The sequence below is a fragment of the Ictidomys tridecemlineatus genome, chromosome 11 (assembly GCF_052094955.1).
Source record: "Ictidomys tridecemlineatus isolate mIctTri1 chromosome 11, mIctTri1.hap1, whole genome shotgun sequence".
NCBI lineage: Eukaryota > Metazoa > Chordata > Mammalia > Rodentia > Sciuridae > Ictidomys > Ictidomys tridecemlineatus.
Window position 1 is genome coordinate 55732531 of NC_135487.1, and position 25205 is coordinate 55757735.

General features: G+C 37.0%; 1 protein-coding gene across 3 annotated transcripts in view; it reads right to left on the reverse strand.

Moving 5' to 3' along the window:
• Ptger3 (prostaglandin E receptor 3) overlaps nt 1–25205 on the reverse strand; it is a 200478-nt gene that overhangs the window by 23033 nt on the left and 152240 nt on the right. The window contains exon 4 of one of the 3 annotated variants that reach the window (XM_078026494.1): nt 19928–24351. The exons of the other annotated variants lie outside the window; for them this stretch is intronic. Coding sequence (XP_077882620.1) covers nt 24171–24351 — 181 coding nt within the window. The 3' untranslated portion in view covers nt 19928–24170. Of the gene's footprint in view, nt 1–19927; nt 24352–25205 lie in introns of those variants that run through there. 3 annotated transcript variants of the gene reach the window in all.

Sequence of the window (25205 nt, forward strand, 5' to 3'; positions counted from 1 at the left end):
TTTCTGTTTAAATATAGGTAATGTATAGCCTTTATTTCTGTCATCATAAGATTTTTTACCATTGATTAAAGGAAGGAATGTATCTTTTTGAAGAGATTTGTATTCTGTAAATAAAAATTGGTTGTAACAATAAAGTTGGGTTCTAACTACAAAAAAAAAATGTTACTTTCAGTACAGACCATCCAATACATTTCTCATTCTCTGACACCTGTCATCAGAGTCTTGGGAGCTGACAGCTGTGCGCCTTTTGTCACTTCCACTTGATATAGGATCTCTACACAGGGCCAGTGCTCTTGGTTCACACGTGCTTTCCACAGCATACTTTGGGGCCTATGATCTTATATTGTGATTTGTTCTTTTTGATTTCTGTTTGCCTGCATGTAATATTTACAGCCAAATAATCTTCAAAGGTAGACTCTGTGTCAACTTTCTTACTCCTTGATTGTGTTCCCAGCTTCAGTCTTCTCTAAATTAGGATGAGTCATGAATAAGTTGGTACTTTTGTTTTGCCACTTGACAGCTCAAACTCTATAATGAAGTGTTTGGGTTTTGAGGATTTAAGGCTGTTTCACACATTAAATGATATTTTGAGCACATAAATGATCTACCAGAATGCTTGATTTGGTCCTCTCTCTTCACACTGTTTCAGAAAATTGTTGTTATTTCCTTGATCATGTGTGTTCAAATATGGGAATGATTGTGTTCATGTAGAGCTAGAACATAAACAGGTGCTTTGCTTGCCTGGGGCATCATTCTGAGTTGAACCTATTGAAATTCTTAACTGTGTTAATATCCAGAGAAAGGACAAAGGCACACTTAATTTATAAAGGCATAGAAGTAAGACAAGCATCACATAAAAACATTGCATGATGCCTGTCTTCCAGGGATACATGAAACTTTAAGTCCATAGGACTGAGCACAGAAATTGTATGGCATCAGATTAAGTTTAAAGCACCCATTATAGACAGATAGCTGAGGAACAACTATCATTTTATCTACTGGAAGTGGAGGAAAATAAATGTCAGGTAACGTGAGAACAATATCTGAATTTCAGCTCCTTTGACAGAAAGAAATATTCACAATTACTGTGAACTCCTTTCTTTGTTTTTATAGCATTTACTCCTCTTTGTTTTATGTCTCATAGTTTGTATTTCTTCCAATAACTCATCCATAAAGTCATTCTTCATTTTGGATTGAATGCTATAGAAATTTTCTGAACATTATGTCATCTCTTCAATGTTTTCTAAGGTTGTACTACATAATACCTTTCTGCTTATAGAGCAGAAAACTCCAAGAACAAAGGATAGGTGCCCAGAAGAAGCCAATCAGCTGTGTTTCTTCACTTGGGTGAGCTAGATAGGATCACTCTATGAGATTAGGTGTCAATGTCCTACTCAGCTAGGTTCAAAATGACATATGTAACACAGTGGAACTAGCCACTGATATGGAGCAACTGAATTTCATTTTATTCCTCTTTTATGAAAAAATTATCACATTAATTTCAATTTAAATGTCAACCTTCACACTTTTAAATGATCTATTGAGTATAAATATTCACCAGGGTTTATATCAAAGGTCTTGACTTGAGGGCTGTAATTAATATTCTCCATATTATATTGACTTTCTGTATGCATAATATCAGTCAAATATAGGAAAAAAATCTGATGCAGTATATTTGATTCTCTGGTTTAGAAAGAAGAGAATAATTATGATGGATTTTACTGGAGTCTGGGTACTCAGACCTCTTGGGAAGCTGTGTCATACCCAAATCCATTTTTTTTCTAGGCATTTTACACATTTCATACTTTTTGTACTCTGTGCTCTGGGGATATGGAGAAAAAAAAAGGGCATGTTACTGCAGGGCACAGCCTATTCCTGAGTAAGTTCCATTGTCTTATTTGGTCCAAATGCCTGAGAGTTCATTCTAAATCATTTATTTTTTCCCTAACCACACACAAGAAAACACCTGCCAGGGATACATCAGTGAAGCAAAGAAATGGACTTATTGAGTATAAAGTTTAGAGAGGAAAAGCAGAGAATAGCAATAACTATAGGATAAGCAATATGTTATATAGTGCTAGACGATGACAAGGATGTTTAAAAAAAAGAAAAAAAAAGGAAAGGTGGGTGGTGCCTTCAGGGACAGAGTATGTATTTATCATACACAGGCCCTGAGCTCAATCCCCTGCACTAAAATAAATACAAAGTTAAAAATTTAAATTTAAAAAAGGAAAGGAGTATGGTAAGGAGACTCAGTGTTAAAGCAAGGAGGAACAATGAAGATGTATAGTAACAGTTTTAAGCTGAACCACAATGAGCACACTGAGCAGTAGGCCACATGTCAATAGAGTTGAGGAGGTGACAGATATTCCCTGTGCATAAAGGTGAGAGAAGCATTGAGGGAGATGGAACAGCAAGACCAATGGCCCTGAGGAGGAAGGATATCTGCTGTGTATGAGGAACAGCAAGGATGGCCAATGTGGACAGAACAAATTGATTCCTAACAGGTCTGTATGAATGTCCTCATCACCCAAGCCAATCTCTATGGGTAGAAGGCTTGGGCGTAGGATGAGAAAGGGACCAAGAAGAATTGACACCTTGTATTTGCCCAGTTCCTTAAAGTTTTCCATATTTCCTCTTTACATTAATTCGTTGAAGTAGTTATTATAATCATCATTTTCAAAGAGAAAATAAGAACACATAGCACAGTGTTATGTGATGAGATTAAGGCTACAGAGCAATGACATTCTGGAGTTGAGATTTGATTTCTACAAATCTTACAGCGCTTTCAGCGACAGCATTCAACCTCACTACTATTCATTGCTTTGAGGTTCAATTTGTAAACAAAGCAGATGAAAAGTCTTAAGGATTATTAAAAAAAAATCAGCTACAGGTTTAGCAAATAGTGTCACATTGGCTAATGGGGTCAGACGTGACTGGGGCTCCTGCCTGTCTTCTCTCTTTTGTTCATTTTCCAGCACTCCTTTCCCTATTTACAGGAAGAAAAATTGTTGAAGGTGACCTAGGTACAGGTTATACACCTGGAGTTGCAGACAACTCTTTGAAACAAATTGCCAAAGAGAGCCACATGACCATTCTCTGAGTCCCAGTTAGTTTCCCCTTTAGGGCACATTCCTGAGCAGTCATCTGATAACACCCACTTTCTCCTCTCAGCATGTAACTGCTGGGATAATTCTGGGAACTATTAAGTGGTGACCCCAATAAGGGGTTCTCTGCCAGCAGCCACCACAGACAGTAGCAACCAAAGGCTGGATTCTCCCTGTAATCTCTTAGTATGAACTGTGGGGAATGTTTATGCTAGGAAACTTTAGTTTCTGGCCAGTATGAGATTTGTAATCCTTCCCTGTAGAGAGGCATTGACGATTTTCTGATGAACTCTTTTGTCCCCTTGCTTGACCTTTTCTGTTCTTACTCTGGAAAGTAACCATTTGAGAACACAGTTTGCTGTGAACGTGCATACATATATTTACTTATTCATACTTTATGTGGTTTCAGATCAAATATGCAAAAATATCTGTGTAAATATAATGCAATAAAGTTAAGGTAGAATGTATGGAACAAACTGTTGGTTTAAAAAGTTGAAGAGGAAAACATTAGTAAGTACATTGGTGGGAAAGGCTAGAAAAAAATAAACCCATCATTTTGGAGACTATGCTTTGGACACTTAGCTTCTTAGCATGCATTTGTGATGCTGTGGAAAGGTGAGGAGAAAAAAACAAAAAAACAAAAACAAAAAAAAAACCCTGAAATCTGGAAAGAACTGGGCCTCCTTATGGCCAGTGGGTACAGTAGTATAAACACAAGTCCAATTCCAATTACATGGTCAAAAAGAATAAACTTGGCTTTTGCTTCCTATTGCATGAAACACTGAACAGGCCTCACACTGCAGCACAGTGACAGTGTGTTCCTGGCCAACATGGAAAGAAAACAATCTCAATGGCAAAAACAAACAAGCAAATAAACAGAAACAAGAAGGGAAAAGAAAAAGAGTGAATTGAAACTGGAGTAATGGAGAGCGATTGGCAAGAAAACGGGTGACCTGGCATTACCTGTTGCTAGGGTCAGCCAGGTGCTGGGTGTGGAGACAGCACGCTGAGTCTGCTACAAAGTGCAGAGTAGATCCTGAGACTTTCCTATTAAGCCACAGCCCTCAATGTGGGTTAACACAGTTGCAGGTCATTAGCAATCCTGGTCCCATGTAGAAGAGGATATAGATTATCTCCAGGGAAGAGTACTCCCACTTTGGCACTTCACAATGACTACAGATCATGTTCCTGTTTGAAACTACTGAGCATCTAAAGTGCTTTGTTTGAAAACCTCTGGTTCCTAGTGAGTCATGATTAGGTTTAACCTGTCAGGAGAAAAGTAAGCCTACCTGCTTCCATTCCAAAGAAACACCTAAACTATGAGGATCCTTTACAGAACTCTCATCAAAATTTGATGTCCAAAATGATTGGAAAAGCTGAGTCAACAGAACTTTTGCTAAATTCTGCCCCCCAAATCTTGTATTGGCCTTATGCATATACACCACATTTTCTTTACCCATTCATCAACTAATGAATATATAGGTGGGTTCCATAGTTTGGCTACTGTGAATATGTGGCTATAAACATGGGTATGCAGCCATCACCACAATATGCTAACTTAAATTCTGAGGAGTGGTACAGCTTGGTCAAATGGTGGTTCCATTCATAGTCTTTTGAGAAAACTCCACACTGGTTTCCATAGTGCTTGTGCTAATTTACAATGCTTCCAACAGTGTAAAAGTATTTCTTTTCCCCACATCATTGCCAGCATTTGTTTGTATTCTTGCTGGCTGCCGTTCTAACTGGAGTGAGATGTAGATTTTCATTTCCTAATTGCTAAAGATGATTAACTTTATTTCATATATTTTTAGCCCTTTGTATTTTTTTCTTTTTAGAAGTGTCTGTTTAGTTTATTTGCACATTTATTAATTAGGTTACTTAAAAATTTGGGGGGTTTTTGAGGATTTTTTAAAAATATATACTCTGGATATAATCCTCTGTCAAAAGAGTAGTTAGCAAAGATTTTTCTACCATTCTGTAGTTTCTGTCTATACACTCTTAATTGTTTCTTTTGCTGTATAGAAGCTTTTAAATTTGATTTCTTCCCTTTTATTAATTCTTGTTTTATTTCCCGAGCTTTAGGAACTATATTGCAAAAGTCATTGACTGCACCAATATGTTGGAGCAGTGACCCTATGTTTGTTTCTGGGAGTTGCATAATTTCTGGTCTAATTCGTAGGTCTTTGATCCACTTTGAGTTGACTTTTGTCAATACAAAGAGATAAGGACCAATCTCATTCTTCTACCTAAGTCTAACAAGTTTCCCCAGAACCACTTGTTAAAAAGGCTATTCTTTCTCCAATGTGTATTTCTGGCCCCTTTGTCCAGAATTGGATGAATGTATTCTATGTGGGTTTGTTTCCATATCATTGGTCTATGTGTCCATATTTTTGTTACTATAGCTGTTTAGTATAATTCCAGGATTACTCTGTGGCTTAGAATTGCTTTATCTGTTGTGGGTCTTTTATTCTTCCAAATGAATTTTAGGACAGTTTTTTCCTACTTTTGTGAATAATGTAATTGGTATTTTGATGGGGGATTGCATTGAATACCTGATTGCTTTTAGTACTGTGGCCATCTTAATGATATTAATTCTGCCTCCATGAACATGGGAGGACTTTCCATCTTCTTATGTCTTTTAAAATATTTTTCTTTAGTGTTTCATAATTCTCATTGTCTTTTACCTCCTTGTCTAGATTTATTCCTACATAATTTTTGTGGCTATTGTGAATGGGATTGTTTTCCTGATTTCTTCCTCAGCAGATTCATTCATTCATTCATGTAGAGGAAAGGTACAGGTTTGTCATATATAGCCTTTATAATGTTCAGGTAAGTTCCTTCTGTCCCTTATTTCTTCAGTGTTTATATCATGAATGGGTGCTGAATTTTGGAAAAGGCTCTTTCTGCATCTATTCAGAGTACTATGTGTTTTTTTTTTCTTAATTCTATTCATGTGGTGAATTACATTGATTGATTTGCATATGTTAAGCCACCCTTGCATCTCTGGCACAAAACCGACTTGGTCATGAGGTTAAAAAAAAAAAAGCTCTATGATCACGCATGCCAGGCAAGCACTCTACCATTGAGCCACAACCCCAGCCCAATTTGATTTCTTAATGTTGTCTCAGAGTTTTTGTATATTCTGGTCATGGTTACTTATTTTCTTTCCTTTACTACTGTCTGAATGTTTAAGGCTGGCCACTTTATCTTCTTCCATCTATGATATTCTATGTTCGGCATGATATACTCTATTAAAGAAACTTTCAACTGAATATTTTATTTGATTTATTGTGTCTTTCATTTCCAAGATTTCTGTTTTGTTCTTTTTCAAAATCTCTATTTCCTTGTTGAACTTTTCATTCACATCCTATACTAACTTCCTTAATTCATTCCGTTGTTTTTCTGTGTTTTCTTGGAATTTTTAAAATTATTTTTATAATCACTCCTTTAATTCTTTATCTGGTATTTTATCCATTTCCGTATCTTTTGATTCATTTCCTTATAAATTATGAACTTTAGGAAGCGTCATGTTACCTTGTTTGCTTTTTTTAAAAATTTATACTTCTTGTATTCCTGTGTTGAGTTTTATGTGTCCATTGGGAAGGATTTCTTTTCCATTATTATGTGTACTAGGGTAGAGCTTCTGCCAAAGTGTTCTGGGATATCAGGTGGTTGTGATTTTTGCAATATATTTCCAAATAGGTTTTGTAGTATAGTTTCCCTTCTGGTTCTTTGTTGACCATTAGTATGTTTTGATACAAAGTATAGTATGTCAGAGCTTGAGGATTCTATTTTCCCTGTAGGTTTCAAAAGACTGGGATTCTTCTTGCAGTTCTTTCAACTGTGTTGTATACATCAAAAAGTGTGGGATACACCCTCTGTGGTTGCTCTTATTCATCTAACAACTCCATATTCTAAAGGGGTATGGAAGTGATCTAGATTAAGACCCCCTCATAGGTGTCATTTCCACAGCCTTTCTTCCACCTAGCTATTTCTCCTTGGGGCCTGGTAATTAATTTGGGTGTATTTTTTCTCTTTAATTTTTTTGTACTAAAGTATTAAGTTTGAGCATGGTTTGTACATGAGCAAGGTGGGTGCTCCCTTGGTGGGGTTTAACAGCATCAGAGTCTCTGCTCATCAACTTGTAGTGTCTCAGTAGATGCCCAGTGCTTCACAGAAAAGGGGAAAACAAAAATAGCAACAGCAGAAGCAATGCTATGCTCCACTACGATAAAAAACCTAGTACTTACATTGCATTAACAAAACTAATTACTACAACAATAGGAATGGTGGGTTTAGCAATTGTCAACAGCAAAAAACAACAAATAGCTATGAACTAGGTCTGACATTAAAAGCAAAGAGCAGTTGTCACCTATGCCATTCACAGTCTAATAACTGTAATGACACGAATGGTGGAGGCAGGAGTTACATAAACCAAATTTTCTAAAAGATGGTAAAGTTCATTAAGAGGAAAAATGTGATAAGAAGGTAAAAATAACATTTAGAATATTCAAAATGTGAACAGAGAGAAAGCAAAAGAGATGTAGCAAGTGATGGCTATAATGAAGAAAGAAAAAACAAAAGGAAGTATGGAGAGAAAGAGACAGAGAAACACAAGAGAATTTGACTATGAGGGGAAGAAGAGAGAAGAAAATCAAGAGAAAAAAACAAACAAAAATAAAACAAAACCAAAATAAACGAAGGGCCCCGACCCTCAAAAAACAACACAAAAATAAAAATAATGAAAAAAGAAACAAATATGTATATGTGTATATATCCATGAACTGATCAGCATAGCAAGAACACCAGAAAAAAAAAAGAGGAAAAAAAATTCTTAATGAAAACTAAAGAGTCGTGTCCACTGAGGTGGACAAAACTATTAATATGGATGCAGGATCCCTGTCGATGCCCGCTGTCCTCCTTTCCGCTTCTTCTTGAGACATGTACCCCTTTTGAGAGAACAAGGACTGGTGGCTGCTGACCTCTTCCTCTTTTTATGTTTCTCACTGAGCTGCCAGCTGGAGTGGCCTAAAACTGAAGCTGGTTGAAATAGCTTTCCACTTCCCTTCTCACCAGTCTAAGTAGGACAAAACAGGAAGTACTATTGATTGGAATTTTGTCTAGACAGACAAGATTGCACTCTCAGGCTGTGACTATTGCAGAGTTCTGGCAGATGGGGCTTAGCAGTAAACACGCCACTGGGACCTTGTTGGATGGCCTCTGCTCCAGAGAAATTAGATCAACAGACTCCTAGGTGCAGACAGGTGCTGATCTCTGCTGGGAGACTGCATCTCAGGAGCCTCCAGTGAATTCTACTTGTCGGGCCAGGGGGCTGACTCTCCATACTCTGCTGCCCTCCAATATGGCCTTCTTAGGCCTAATTCCCAAATATTCACACTAATATGTCCAGTTTCCTGACCTTCTTCAACTGGTCCTGGGAACCACAAGAAAAGGGAAAGTGAGTGGCACTCCTCTCCATTTCCCTTATAGAAATCTCCCTGGGCATTACCATCTCTGTGCCTGTTTTAATCGCCTAGTCCTGGGTGCACCCTGGGCCACATATAGGCAGTTTCTGGGACAGCATGGCAAGTGTGCTATGATCTCCTGTTCTCCCTTAGCAGCAAGCTTTAGGATGGCCTCCTCAAGAAGACTTCCTGCTTCAGCTCTCTACTTACCAGTTGAGAAACACAGAGCACGTTTCAAACACTAGTTTGCTGTGCAACCTCTAGATCAGCCAAGTTCAGGCTGTTTTTCTGTTCTGCAGGTTTTCCATGCCAAATTTGTCCGTTGTACCTCTCTTTTTCTGTTATCCCTCCCTTCTGCTGTGAACCTGTACCTCTGCTGCTGCCACCATCAGCTTGGCTCCAATGTACTCTTTCTTGTTCTTTGTTCAATGCACCTGGATTTCTGAGCCCTTAAAAGGCTCTGTCTGATATTGATTTCAGTAAGGTTCCTATTTCACCTACCTCACTGAGAGGCAGTACTATTGTTGCTCGAATCCTGAGCCATGGAGCACCTAAAAACACAGACTTCCTCTAACCCATCATCTCAAACTACCAATAATTTCTTTCTTCTGATTGTGTAACATAGACTGAACAGAATGAATATTGATGATGAATTTTTCCCAAGTGAAATTATCAGCATTTTGCATTTTACATTGTACAGACCCTAAACAAGCATACTTGCTCTTTGCACGAAATATGAGTGCACATTTGTTAAGTGAACTCCCCAAAGATACAAATATTAAGCAAGGAATGGCCTTTCTCATAACAAACTGTATATTTGAAAAAAAGCTATTAGAATGGATCTTGAATTCACCATAAATGTTGAAGGGGACAGACATCCTTATCCTGGTTTGAGCATTACACTATGTAAACATGTATTGTAACATCACATGGTAATCCATAAATATGAACAATTTTGATGAGTCCATTAAAAAAATAAGTTATAAAGGAAAAAAACACAAATGTTAGAAAAAGTGAATAACCTGTTGAACCTGCAACCCCTTTAATTCTGCCAGACCTAGAACAGAGCCAAGGGAAAGAGAGTGATGGGTATAGACAAGGAGTGATTATGATACTTATTCAAATGATTTTAGTGATGCAGTGAGGCAGGTAAGGACAAGGGAAGGAAGAACAATGAAAAGAAGAGGGAATCCATCGATTGAAGAATAACATGGGACATTTTCTTATTACTCTTGTGTCTCTGTGACTGTGTAATGACAGATATGGTATAATTTTTGCTGTCAAATTATGAAAATACGTTGAGAATTTACTTCATTTAGAATAATCCATTTAGAATAAACCATAACGTTTCTTTTGCCCAAGCACAATTTTCTTGAGGTCACTTACGGGTTGGTGTGTACATTTACAAATTGATTCTCACATCTTCTAACCTTAATGTAAATGTGTGAAAATGTGTGTTACTTTTATTATTTAGTTTTAGATGATAATTTTTCATAACCTCTTCTAAAAGCATGACTTTCTGCCTTATCATTTTAATGACGAATACTTCACTAGAAATTTTATTCCTGAAATATAACTGAAGCTTTATAAGGTTCTTTTTAAACTTCGCCTCTGAAGCTATTTTAATAAATTGCAAAATTCCCTCCAAGAGCAAGGAGTGAAATATAACCATGTTTTTTGCTACCTTGTTTACATGTTGACAATATTAGTTTTTCTATTTAATAAAGGAAAAAATGAAATAAGTCAAAATCTTTCCATAAAACCAGTACATTCAATTGTAATATTTCCATATAGGTTATTTATTTTTAGATTTCAGCTAATAGAACATATTTGCTCTGCTGAACTGTCCTAAAATATGTACACATTGCTGGAATTTATTTCACTTATGTAATTTGTATCTCCCATATAGGAAGCCCTTATAAATAATCCACAACTAGAGCTGGTATAATAGAAGCAATATGCCATCACTCATTGTGCACAATTGGGGGATAATTTCAGTGGACGCCTTCTCTTTATTGCTTTGGTAAACAAAGCTTTCTGTTTTATTACAATATGCTTAGAGAAAACATAACCATCAAATACAGCAAATGGTACAAGAACAGTTGACGTGTTTCCTGCACTTGCATTTCACAACTCTAGAAAGTTTACTAATTCCTTTATAGTTTATACCTCAATCATAAAACGGGGAGGGAGTGGCCTACAGAGCTGAGGAATTTATGAACATCGTGACTTGTTTGTGTGTTTTCTTTGTTTTTGGTGCAGCATGTTTTTGCTCATTTCATTGCTCTTTTGTATCATCAGAAAAATCTATAGAAAAAGGGAACAGACATGAAATAAATGCACCATTTTAAAACTTGGATCTCTAAATTTATGAATAACTAAGAACTTGAAAGGTTTAAAGTCACTTTTTTTTTCTAAAACAAACTTTCTAATTTTATCTTATTCCCCGAAAGCCTCTTTTTCATGGGTGTAATTCTTCTATTATTAATAAAGACATTCAACCCTGAACTTGAGCAAACACTGACATTGAGAAGGGTTGAAGGTTCTGAAAAAAAAAAAAAAACAGGGGATGTCAAGCTATGAAAACAATGATAACTAGTCACTTTGGACAAGTTTAGTTAATCCCCTTGAACTTCAGATTTCTTATCTTTATAGATAATTGGTGGGAATGCAAATGAACACTAACTGGTCAAACAGAAAAAACAGAAAACACCTTATCAATATGTCCTGAGGTTGGAGCCTGCATTCTGTCTCTGAGTGCTGAGTAGTCTCTACCAACTTTTAGTTCTCTTTTTTGGGGGGTGGGAGGTACTGCAGATTGAGCTCACTAGCATTTGACCACTGAGCCACATCCTCAGCCCTATTTTGTATTTTATTTAGAGACAGAGTCTTACTGAATTAATTAATGCCTCACTTTTTTGCTGAGGGTGGCTTTGAACTCAAGATCCTCTTGTCTCAGACTCCCAAGCCACTGGTATTACAGTGTGCACCTGGCCAAAATTTAGTTTTTAAACAGTTTTTTAAAAATAGAAGTAACTTCTGCCTTAGTTACCTCATAGACTAATTCATAAAACAAAAAAGTAATGAAATTGTCTTTATTTATTACAAAATGCTATGGAAACTAATATAATTAATGCTTACTAAAATTCTACTGAAGTTTTAAATTATTAATTTGTTTTCATATTTGAATAGACTTGGTTAGTTTAAAACATTAATGAAATATTAGATATCAAAGATACAGAGTTGAATAATCAGGCTTCATAATTTTTCTCCACTGCTTTCTCACATTGTATCTGAGTTGGCCTCCATCAGGACTGGGAATAGGGGGGGGTCATCTTGGCTGCTTTTCACTATCCCTGGCCTTCCTCTGAGATATTCACTGTTCAAGACACTTATATTTTCATACAAAATTCATTATTTTGTACGTTATTTACATAAATTACTTCTTAGAGTATAGGGTGAATATTGAGCATTTAGAAATGCATCACAATATAAAAATTTAAAACTTCTACACCATGATCATGAATTTGGTCATTTTTTGGTGATAAGTGTTGGAGGAATTATCTGTTTCCATATTTTATTTGGTGTCTTTCAGATACCCAGTTTGTCATATTCCTCTTAGTTTTCTAAATTTATTTGTCACTGCTTCACCTGTGTATCTATAATTATTTGGGTTTATTTTTGTCAACTTCATAAAATTTTCCATGTGTTGCAAGATTTGCAATTGTATTTTGCACTGGGTTCTAATGTATCATCAGTTTTACAATATCTGACAGTCACCAAGAAACAGATCAAACACTGACATACCTGGAGAAAATAGAGACTAGTCATCAATTTGTCAGTGAGCATGTTTGTGATATTAGGACCTTTGCAAACCTATACAACTTGAAACTGTAGGAACTCAGATAAGAAATACAGAAGGAGACCATTTGTGACTCTGTTAAACAAGTACTATTACAAACCTATATAACTTAAAACTGTAGGAACTCAGATAAGAAATACAGAAGGAGACCATTAATGACTCTGTTAAACAAGTACTATTATCAGTATTGCTCTTTGTGAAAGAGCAAACTGAAGCTTAGTTGAGAAAACTGAAGCCTAGTTGTTTTGACAAAGTTGTTATAATTCCGTGGTATGTTTTGCATGGCAGAATCAAGATTTGAGTCCATATCTGAACTCCAGATATCTTAAGACAAAATTTATAATCTGATAATGTATTTTGGAGGAAAAGCTAAGAAATAAAAAATAAATCAAGAAAATAAAACTGTTTATAAAGTATATAATTATATGATCCAAACTATTAAATTTTTAACAAATTCAGGAAAAGGTATAGAACCATAAAATTAGAGCAGATGGGGAAAATAGAGATAATTTAAATGTCCCCATTCTCTAGATGAAGAAACTTAAAGTCCAGATAGGTGAATTGATTGCCTCCAACTATATGGTCACTTACTGGAAGAGATGTGTCTTGAAACCAAGGCTACTTGCTTTTTTTTTTTCAAGATAAATTTGTAACTAAAAATAATTTATATCCTATTTGTGGTGTTTGAACTTTTTAGTAATGTTCATCATGAAGTTTTTCAAAACTGGAAAAAGTCCATGAGAGAGAATATGGACTTTGTATTACAGTGACACAGTAATATAGAAGAGGGAAAGAAAAAGGAAGACAACTAACCCACCCACTAGATCTCCCTATATGGATTTTAGTGTGTCAGGCACTGTTGGGTCCCCTAGATGCAGAATCAGAATAGCTCACAGTGTGTCAGCTGCAGAGACACATCTATGGATCAGGATAATAAACTTACTGTAGTCAGGGTAGCTCAAAAGGCAAGTCACAAAGCTGCTATTTGGGTGTTGGAAGGAGGAAACTCGGCTTGAGAGATTTCCATTGATCTTAGAGGTGCTTTTTAGAACAGGTGGTATTTGAGTTTAATAGACATCTGAGAGGAGGGAGGCTACACCAGTCAGAGACAGCAGCAAAGGCTTGAGGTATCTGAAAGCAAAGTACGTTAAGGGAACAGAAGGAATTCAATGGGGGCTCTAAATACTTAAACAAAAGCCTCAGGAATGTATTTTGAAAACTTTATTTTTTATTTTTATTTTTTTTTGTTGATGGAACTTTATTTATTTATTCATTTATTTTATTTATTTTTTTTATTGGTTGTTCAAATCATTACAAGGCTCTTGACATATCATATTTCAAACATTAGTTTCAAGTGGGAGTTCATAACTCACTTGAAAACTTTAGACTGATAACAATTGTATAATCATTCTGTTCAGAAGTCTCACTTATTTCAAATTTAGCTTAAGTCAAAACCCTATGGAATACATTTCTACTTTCCTGGTATGAGCATTGACAGTCTCACCATGAACATCCCCATTTTAATAATTGGCAAAGCTATATGTTGACCCCACCCCCCAATGAAACACTGTACCATTATGGCTATGCCTTGCCTTAACATTTTTGAAGAAATGCCTAGATAACCAAACTATTTGATTTTCTGTTATAAACAGAAGTTCACTCAAGTAACACTAATTCTGAGCTGAAACAATGAGAATCTTCATTGTCCCATAAACAATCTCTCCCCAAAAAAACCATCCCCACTTTGATATCTCTTGTTTACGTGTTCCTCACTAAGAATGTTTCATTCTGAATTTATTTATTTATTAATTTAAATTCATTCATAGAATTTATTTATTTTTTTATATAGATGCAAACATTTTTCTCATTCCTTAACATTTTTTGATGCTCCCATGGAAACCCTTGGCTAAGCTTAAGTTCACATAACCTTTGGGCAAATCTCTATCATAACAGCTTATGTGTCTGCCTCCTTCCCTTGTCCCCACTCTAAATAGACTGGATCTGGAGGGGAGTGGAGATGCCTTATCTCCTAGTATTCCCACCATTTGGCACTTAGTAGGTGTTTAGTCAATAAAAGTAGATGAATGAGAATAAGTGGATTAAACTATAGTGAAAGCCCTATTGAATTAAGGATCAAGATACTGGCCAGAGTGCATCAAGTAAAAAGTAAATTTAATTGTCTAAGAGGACAATTGATCTGAAATGCTGAGATTTGGGGGATCCAAAGTAACTTTTTAACTTCTTTATGAATTTGTGAAGTAGGATACATAAAACATGGATATGTAAAAAATATTTTGAGTAGCCATTTGGAGATCATGACTTAAGTCTGCTGTCAGTATTTTTGCAGTTACTTCATTCTAGTGTTGGACAGATTTAGGAGCCTCCCGAAAGGGATTCTCTTTATTCCTTGTCAGAGAGTAAATCAGATCTTACTTTTTCACTGTGGAAATATAAATTGCATAGCTATGATATGCCAGGCAATAGAGATTGATGCTAAATAATTCCTGTGTTCACATTATTGGACTGAAGTTAATGGATGATTTTAGTACAGTGTTGTAGTGAACAGGAAGGCAATAAGGGAGGACCAGAAGGATCACAGAACCTGGACTTAGAAGCCCAAGGAATGTTTCCCATGAGATACCCAAGAAGTGGTTTGAAGAAATAATAAGAGTTTTGTCCAAAGGAGAAGCATGTTCTGGGTCCCCCCTCGGTGTTTGAGGCACAAAAAGCATTATCTTAAAAAGTTGAGGGTGGGTGGGTAAAATATGATTGGAATGAGAGAGGTAGGAAGAAGGAAAGCAGATTAAGAGTCAAAATGAGGCATGAGAGTTTAGGAAGTACACAACAGGAATGACCCTTGCAAGTAAATTTAGGTTCTCTCTATTAGACTATCTCTTAAATGGAATAGTGAATAACTAAATGGTTCCAAGCACAGGAGTGACACAATATTTCAGCCACTGTGTGAAATGTGTTTTTTAAAAAAAAAATGGTGAGAAAACATTTGGGAAACTAGAACTCCAGTGGAGGGAGGGAGATTGAGAGAATCTGGCAAATGTAACACATGAAAGATGCAAAGTCAGGAGAATCAGTAGCAGGTTAGTGAGGAAGCTTCCACTGGAGTTCTCTAGTTCAGATGGAGAGGTAGATTGAGCCATTTTTCTAATCAGGAAAATGGGGTATGCCCTTTAGTTTGCTCAGATAGGGATGTCTAGGGAGACTTTATCATAGCTATATCCATTTGGCAGTGCAGATACAAAAATAAAACAAAGGACATCATCTGAGATGCAGACAAAGATTTGAAGGATATTAATATAAAATAATAGCTTGATTAGATGTTGAAGGTGAGAAATGTAAAATGGAAGAAATACTGAAAAATCTCATTTGCATATTAACTAAGATGTTAATACAATCTGAAAAACAGATTATTTCTAGAGTGGCTACTTCGAAAGATTCATTCTTCTTAGACAATTATAAAGCAAAGCTAACAGCCAAGGTACACTTACTACACAACATTAACTGCATCTGGTTGTCATGGATTTATTCGCTAATGGAGGATTTTTTTTTTCCTTAGTTACAGCTGGAATAGATATCTCCCATGTTCATTTTAGTCCAAATATGTGATCGGGAACAGCATGATACAATTAGCAACTTTAGTTCAGAACATTGGCAGCATTAAAATAGCCACGTGTGATATCCATAACAAATTAAGACTCATTGCTGAAGTATCCTCAGGGTGACTTGGATCTGTATAAGTTCTCTCATTGATCACATGCTCATGCAGAATTTTATCAACCTGTCATCAAAAAACAAAGGCTCAATAATCAAGATGTAGCATATAGTTGAGTTAGAGGATTCCACTGATGAAAAATAAAAATAAATTAAGAAAAAAAAGCTCAGTCATACCACAGCAAACTCCCTTCAAGAATTTTAAGATCTTGGAAAGATCTTTAAAGCTAAGTAGGGAATATTTGTAACTATGGATCAAGATCCATGGTGAATTGTGAAATCACTTTGGTGGATTACAACTTGCTTGGTGTTTTTTTAACTGAAGTAGAATAAAGTGAATAGAAAATATCAAAGCATACCACATGTAAAACAGTGAATGTTGTTTTATGGAACAACAAGCATGGATGGCCTTAGAGAAGAAAGTCATTGTAGTATTAAGAACATGAGCAGAAGTAGAAAGGAGGAAAAACTGAAAAATGTGTGGAGAATATTAAGTAGTTCATGATAGCTATTGTTGAATGTAGATACTGATGATTCGTGGAAGACAAAACTGGATAATTATTTGGGCCCATGTTTTATGAAGTCATGAAAAGCAACTAAGTAGCTGGTATGATATTCAGTAAGTGTAGAGAATCATGGAAGGTTCTGGACTTGGGAAGCATGATGATAGCTATGGGAGGGTCCTGTACAGAATCAGGCAGCAGTATGATAATAATCCAGACACAAGGAACACAACATCTATGCTTGCCAAATTTCTTCCTGCCTCAGAGCTTGACACATGAAGCTCCTTCTGCCTGGATCACTCTCCATCACAGCTTCTTTGACTGTCTTCTAGCTATTTGTTCCTTTTTCCCCCCATGGATCAGTCCAATTCCTTCTCCAAGAGAAACTTTTTGATCTCCAAGATTCCCATTATATATATCACACTTATGGTCAACTAACTAACATGTTACTATGTGATTTCTGTGTCATATCAGAAGGAATTTGTCTTAATCACAGAAATGTCTTTAGCACTTAGTTTGCCTTGTATGCTACTGGTGATTTACTTTCTGTTGAACAATTAAAGGAGTAGTGTCAGTTATCATGGAAAGAAAACTAAATGCAAAGGACACTGAAAATTAAAACCAGATTTACTGGGCTTGAAAGCAAAGAAAAGGAAAGAACAAAAGATTCAGTGACTTCTCCTCTAAATAAACACTTGTTCCACATATGCTCTAGGTCAGGCACTGCACAAGGCCCTGAGAAGACTGAGATGAATAAGGTGCAGAGGTGAGTAGGACCGTAACACCATGGCACTCACAGTTGGCGATCAAGGCACATTCTTATATAATATTTCCTATGAGCCAGGTCCTGTTCAAAGCACTTCATATATATATATATATATTCTTTTGATCATTTTATGAGGCAGGCAGGTGCTATTATCATCCCTGTTTTGTATATAAGGAAACTAAGCCAAAGAGAGGTCAATAATTTGTCTAAGTTCACATTGGTAAGTGGCAGAACTGGGATTTGGTTCCATCTTCTTTACTACACTGCATTACTTCTCCAGTCTGGAGCTAGAGGCACAGATAACAGGTTGTCACAGAATAGCATGATAATGCACATACGTGATTCAGAAGTAGTATAGAGAAGACAGTGGTTATTTATCCCAAAGGATAAACCAAGGAAAGATTCTTGGCGGGGGGGGGGAGTGATATAAAACTGAGTTTTAAGGGATACACTGAAGTTTGCCATGTGGAAAAAGTGATGAGGGATGCATGGTAGGGGTCAGCATTCCAAGGGAGGGGAATGTGAATCAACATGATGTTTAGGGGGAGTCTACCATCAGTTTGGAATTTCTGGAAAATGCCTGGAGACCAAGGACACAGACAAAGCTACTGGAGAGTCCAGCAGGAGAGTCTTGCCTGCCAGCCTAAGGATCTGAGTCCTGAATAAAGGTTGTAGATACACAAAGTCATGATGAGCAGAAGGAGCGTTGTGAGATGCTACCCAAGATCAGACTTCTTGTAAGATATACTGCCTCGTTGGGGGCAGGCTAGAAGCAGAGAAAGACACTGCAAATGGCCAGTCAGGACTGACTTCATAAGGGACTACTAAGTGAAGGCTGTGATAATGGACAGAAAGAAATGATTTATGAGCACTGCAGAACTTGGAGAGGCACTGGAGGTTGAGGATTAAAAGATTAAAAAAAAGGAGTAAGTTAAGGGTCTTTTCAATGTTCTAGATTTATACAACAGGCCACAAAAGGGCGAATGGGACAAACAACCAAGGAAGGGGAGGATTTCAGAGATTAAAAATGATAGGTTCTGTTCAGAACATGATTCATTAGATATGGGCTAATTTTTTTGGGTAAAAAGTCATGTGCTCGGTAGCATGATGTCTCCACTAAGTCAAAGTGGGAACCTTACAAATGGTAGTTCGAGTCCAGTGTGAATGAAATCACTGCAGAACGAAACAAAGCCAAGATCCCATCTGAGGGCTGAGCACAGAACCTTGAGGTGTGAGGGTTGGTTGGGGGAGAAGAAAAGAAGCCAGAGGAGGAAATCAGCCCATGACCAGAGAGGGAGGAAGAGACACAGAATAGTGCTACATCACAGAAACAAAAAAGACACAACCTCTGCTGACATCATCTCATTAGTTCCTGCTCATTCATTGTTCAAAGTTAAACTCATTCACTTCCTTCTCTGGGAGGCCTCTTTCCCTTTGATGCCAACTTCTATTTCTGTAAAACTTGCACTTTATATAGAATGGCCCTTCATATCTGTCTTGACTGTGAGCATATTGAGAGTTCCATACCAGATTGTTGGTCTGAGGGCTTGGCCTACAGAAGATGCTTAATAAATATTTGCTGAGATAAACACTTGTAGGGGAGGCAGACAGTGTGGATCACTGGATACCCTTAGAAAGAACCACTAACACTTTACCTAATTCTTTTCCAACTGCAGATGCTCGTAGAATACAGTTTCTTTCAGTGGTCCAATAACCCACACTGTTCTCTATTCCTGGAAAGCTCATCTCTTATCCATTACCTGGTGAAGTCTTCATCATCTTTCAGAGCCCAATCACACTTTATGAAAAGCCTTTTCTCTTGCCAGCACAGAGATCAAAGCAGCACCAAAGCCAAAGAGTTAATCGTCCTGCTATATAAATTCTGTCTTCTTGCTCGAGCCACACACGTTATTGTGATGTGGTCATGTCTGTGTCTCACATTAGGATGACTAGACTGTGTGCTTCCTGGGTGAAGGACGATGTCTTGAAGGTCTATGGCTCCAGCAGCTGTCACAGAAGCCAGCTCAAGGTAGATGCTTGGGAAATGGCTGAGAAGCTGGATGTCTCCTTTCTTGGGCCTTCAAATGGGCCCACCACTAGAGGGCACCGACACCTCAGTCAGACTGAAAGTGCTTGCGCTGTTTCCACAGGAACACAGAGTGGAGAGTTGTTTGGGATGGAACCAGACTTCTCCATTTCTCCCAGGCAGCAATGGAGAGGGTGGATGTCTTTATTTTTGGCTCAGTTTCTCCACTCTGAATGCCTTATTGGATTTCAAAGTAGTCTCTTTTCCTCCATGGACTCTTACAACCTATCAGAGGTGTGTTTAAGAAATAACTCTATTATTAAGTGTGTTAAGAAGTCCCTTTGCAATTTCACCCAACTCACCTTTGCATACACATGGTCTATTGGCCACTTAGTGTACTCCATTTTCATCTTCACATGTCCACTCTAACCCCACCTCCTTGTGACACCCACCCTACCATTCACACTTTGGATTTTCATGTCCCAACCAGGTATTTGAATCCGTCCATCTCATCATTTGCAATTGTTTCCTCATTGTTTTCCTTCTGAGACTGAACACTCCTTGATGATAGGATTTAAATTTCCATTGTTCCAGGATTGGCACAGTGTGTAACCCAAGCACTTGCTTAGTAAATACTTAATGAGTTAATGACTGAATTGTTTATTATCTCATTGAACATATATTGATTGCCAGATATCCACCTGTAGGTTTCAGGTGGTCTAGCTTTTGGTAGCTGAGTTCCTCTGGAGGTGGGCACAAGCTAATGAACAAGTAGAATTGAGGATTCCAAAAAGGCAACCTTAGGGAAGCCTATCTCAGGTGACATGATCTCAGCCACCCGGATTGTGTTGTGGATAATACCTGTCATCTCCCAAGGAATCAGGACTGTACAAATCAAGCAGACTCCTGGGAAGGATCTCAAAACCATGAAGACTTCTAGATCAAGAATTCAAATGGGAATCAAAATGGAAGCCCTATCCCACAAAATAACCACAAGCAGAAACTCATGTGTGAATTCCCATCATCAGAAAAGAGGATGAACCTCAAAGTCCAGAAATTTGAAACCATATCTGCTCTGTAACTATACCAGAAGACAAAATAACAGTAATTAGTCCCAAAGGATTTAGGCAAGATCCTGAGGCCACACTAAGATTATTTTTGATGTGAATGCAAACCTGATATCTAACAAGCTGGGGGCACAGACTAAATGCAACAATTTCACCCCACCTCCATTCTGACCTGGCCCTGAAACATTTTAATCTCAGAAGGTACCTGACTTGAAATGAGCTCCCTATGTGGAGACATTCATTTCTAAGGTATGATTTTAGCTTATCAAAAATTAAAGCATGCTCTCCCTTTCCACATTCCACTTAGGACATAATCTGTCATATTAAGATACTTTTATCAAGGTCATTGGCTTGCTCATCACAAGTTTGTTAAAGTTAGTCACTCAGAGAATTACAAATATCTTTAGCCTCGAATGTGGTTGTATTGAGGGAAGGGTGGGGAAAAGAGGAGGAGAAAAGTGGCAGCTGATTTTTCAAAAGTCATTGCCATATTAGGTGCTTTGAGTTGTTACTCTGTTGTTCTTCCCCCATGAACTTGAAGCGATTCATTGATCTGAGTGGTCATGGCTCCATGTGTGGGAGATGGTTGGTGTTTTTCTTGGCTGTATTCTCATACTAGATTTCCTGCAAATGATGATGGTATTTTCTTGAAGAACTATTAATAATTTATCTTATAAACAGTGTTCATAACTGATGGTGTTTCCATCTTTGCAATGATTGCCTAAAATATTTGTGTAAAAATTTTTGTCTCGTTTCTAGTAGACTCATTTTCAAACTGAGTAAAAACAATGACCATTACTGAGCACCCAGGTATCTAAGCACTTAGCATCCTTTAAGCCTCACTGCTTACAACAACTCATGAATTAAATTCTATTTTTATTTCCATCTTACAGGTAAAAAAAATCACTGAGAGTTGGAGAAAATATCTAAGGTGCCCAAAGGTTATTCAGAAATAGTTCTTTTTTATGTCAAAGTTGTTATGTCAGGTATGACATGCATACCACAAACACAGGTAGGCGTTTAAATAATAAACAAGTGAAGGAAATAATGAGTTGTTTCACTTACTTATTTTTATAAAATCACCAGAAATCATTTTCTTAGCCTGTTTTGCATAGTGGTATAGAGAATTTAAATTTTCAGGCACTATTGGGATTTGCTGCATCATGGAATCATGCTGAGGCCCCAGATCTTGTTCTAGGTAGTACTACATCATCTGAGATGCCATTGTTATTCATTGATTCCACTGGGTATTATTGGGGGTTTCACTGTTCCAAACTGTGATCTTTCCTCCCTGGCTCCTCTGATTCTCTGTCTCACACTTGAGGAATGGAGTCTTTGTCAGAGGTTGGAATCTGATGTCTATAGTGACATTCTTCTCTCCTCTCCTCTTCTCACCAAAGAGGCCTTTCCACCACCACAAACCATCTCTCTGGAATGTTATTTTTGCTAGTGATCAATGCATGGTTCTCTGACTTTCACCTTCTTTTTATGGTGTGGAAGACACCGATCTTTATTTCTGAGTTTTTCTAAGTTCCTCGCATCCTCAGGATAATAGGAGCACTGTATCTTCAAGTTCTCATATCATATGATCCCCAAAGATCCTTCACTTTGAGTGTCTTCTGTTTTTTGCACTCCACAAAAATCCCAGAGACAGGGGAATTCTAAAGTTCCCGCTACGAGGTAGGAAAATACAGGAAATATAAAGTCAAGTTAATAATCCATAAATTATTTTACTTGCCTTCTTTCAGGTTTACCAAATGGGTGTTCTGCCTGGGTATGGTCCACTGACGATGGAGTGTAATGAGTTTTGATGATGTGTCTTTCCTCTGCAAATATATTTTATAGAATCCATTGCCAGGAATTGTTCTATTTTTTCTAAACTCCTGGGTGTTTTTTTTAAAAATACCTTTTGGGTAGCATGAGTCACATAACAGGACTTCATTTCCCTTTCTGTAGGTCATATGGATATATTTTGATTAGATATATGTCTGTATACTTAGACATATTTTTCTAGATTGAATTTTCTGAAATAGAAATTTGTTCTTAATGTATTGGACATTGTGTCAGGACCTAGGAAAAAAGATACTTAATAAAAGTGGTCTCTGAAGGACTATCTCTTTTGAATTTTAATATATATTTTGTTTAATTTTGACAGTCCACATTTTTATGTTTTATGAAGAAAATGTTACAACTATTAATAGCACTTTTAAAGACCTGATGTTGTAAGTACTAATGACAAAAAAACCCATAACATATAATGTTTCATCTTTTAAATATTCTTTTTCCTCCATGGAACTGGGAGAAGAAGAGTATTACAGTTCATCCCAGGAAGGCAAGGAAGGGGAAGAATCCCCGGAGGCACAGGACAGTAGGGACCTGCCTGTCCTTACTCCTCAGTTCCCAGGCAGCTCCACAGACCTGAGATTTTAACCCTGAGTACAAGAGAAAATTGCATTTGCTTCCACTTATGTTCTAGGAGGTTACCATGCTCCCTGTGGATATTCAATAAATACTGCCTAAATTGAATGTTGCCTGGTGTTATCTTCTTTTCTCTCTTTTCCCTCCCCTGCTCCTCTGGTTGGTACAATGAGTCCTTGAAAATTATAGTGTTTTTTTTTTTTTCCCCACAGTTTTCCCTTTACCGTGTGTGTCCCAGTTTTCAGTGTTAACCTCTCTGTTCTAATATTCCTTCTTCATATTTGTTTTTGTTGCTTCTGGCTTTTATTTCTCAGTTTCTCCCTGAACCTACCCTTTTTGGTTTCTTTTCTGTCTTTCTTTGTGCTCCTATATTTCTCCTTTTCATCCCTCTCATCTCTCTCTCTCTCTCTCATCTCTCTCTCTCTCTCTCTCTCTCTCTCTCTCTCTCTCTCACACACACACACACACACACACACACACACACACACACAAACACACACACACACACACACACACACACACAATGCCTGTGTTATTTCCTTCCAGAGTGACCGTAAGAAAACACTGCATTTTCCCAAGAAAATTGAACACATTTAAAGACCTTAATAAGTGTCCAGAAATAATTCATTTTACATTTTTTTCCTTTGAAACAAGGCTTTCAATTCCCAAATGTTGGAAATTGGGCAAAGTGGATTTGTCTCTACTCGCCTTGATACATTCTCAGCAACAATCTGAGTGCAGGGATTGGGTCTGCTCTCCTCTGGGCGTCTGTTTGCCCTCTGCCCAGACAGGACTGCATTCCTCTGCTCATTGGGACACAAACACAGCGACATTTCACCAAGCTACTATTAGCCTAGAGGGAATACTCAGCTTCTCCCTTTCCTAGTGTTTTTAAAAACCAACTTCAGTTTTTTTGGCGCAAAAGATTGGCACAGAAACGTGGTTGCATAAACTCCTTGGAGCCAGAGGCGGACTTTCTGCTTCCTGGGCCTCAGCTTTTCAAGACTGTGTCCATTGCCCTCAGTGAACATGTAAAGAGTGTCATGGTCCCCTGTGCCCTGGGTTTGACAAGTCACTGTGCAGTTTAGCATTAAAACTAATTCATCATTTGTGTCTGAAAATGTAAAAACTGATTAGTATCAAGAGGGTATGGGAGGATTGAACTGTCATGGGCAAATGTCATGGGGGGACTATAACCCAATCCTCTGTCCTTGCATTTCTGAGAACCACTTAATGCAGAACAGGTCTTTTAATCCTCATTGCAGCAGTGAAAGAGTAATAGCATTCATTTTGCAGATGAGGAAACTGAGGCTTAGAGAAGTTAAATGACTTGACAAAGGACACACAAAATAGCAGAGTCGAAGCTTTTGAAATGTGAGCATGGTTCTGTTCTTCAGAGCAATTTTCGTGCCTAGAAAAAAATTATTCAAGGTTATTTTGGTGTGAAATTAATATTCATTCAAAGTCTGTTCTTCTTAAGTTTGTATGTTTGTTTATAAATCACAAATTATCAAATTTTATAATTATTTTTAGGGAGTAATTCCTTCAAATTAATTAAATCTTGATTAAATTCCTTAATATTTAATGACATTTACTAATGTGATATATTTTATTTCCTTTTAGAATATATCAATCATAAGACTTAAAGACTTTTCAAGAATTTGTCATTTTCACAAATCTGATAAATACCTATGTGGATTAAAATTTGAGTTCTTTCCAATTTTCTAAGATTTTAACCTGAAAGTTATAGGTCCAAAGCAATTACTCAATTATAAATTTTAACTTGGAGTTATAAGATTGATTTGTTATTCTAATAAGTAAAATACTTTCAAAGACTTTAAATAGTTAAAAATGTCCACAAGCACATATTCCTAAATATAAATATTTTAGAGCTATGACTCTGACATTTTGATTCTCAATATGTAATATTAAATTTTGCTATCATTTTGAAATAAGGAAACAATTAAATTATCCCAACAATAAGTAATGTTGGGACCCTACATGCAATGCTGTTGAGATACATGAGTCTTATTTGTTTAAGATAGCACATTCTGAATCATGCAGAATTCTGAGATAGCTTCCTGGTACATAGAATCCATGTAATTCTCTCCACAATTTCAGATGATGGTATGTGACCCCTGTGAATCTTATATTATATTGCAAAAGAATTTTTATGGATGCATCAAGGTTTCTAATGAATTTATTTTGAGTTAATCAAATGAGAAAAATTTCTGGTTGGGCCTGATCATATCAGGAAGATCTTAA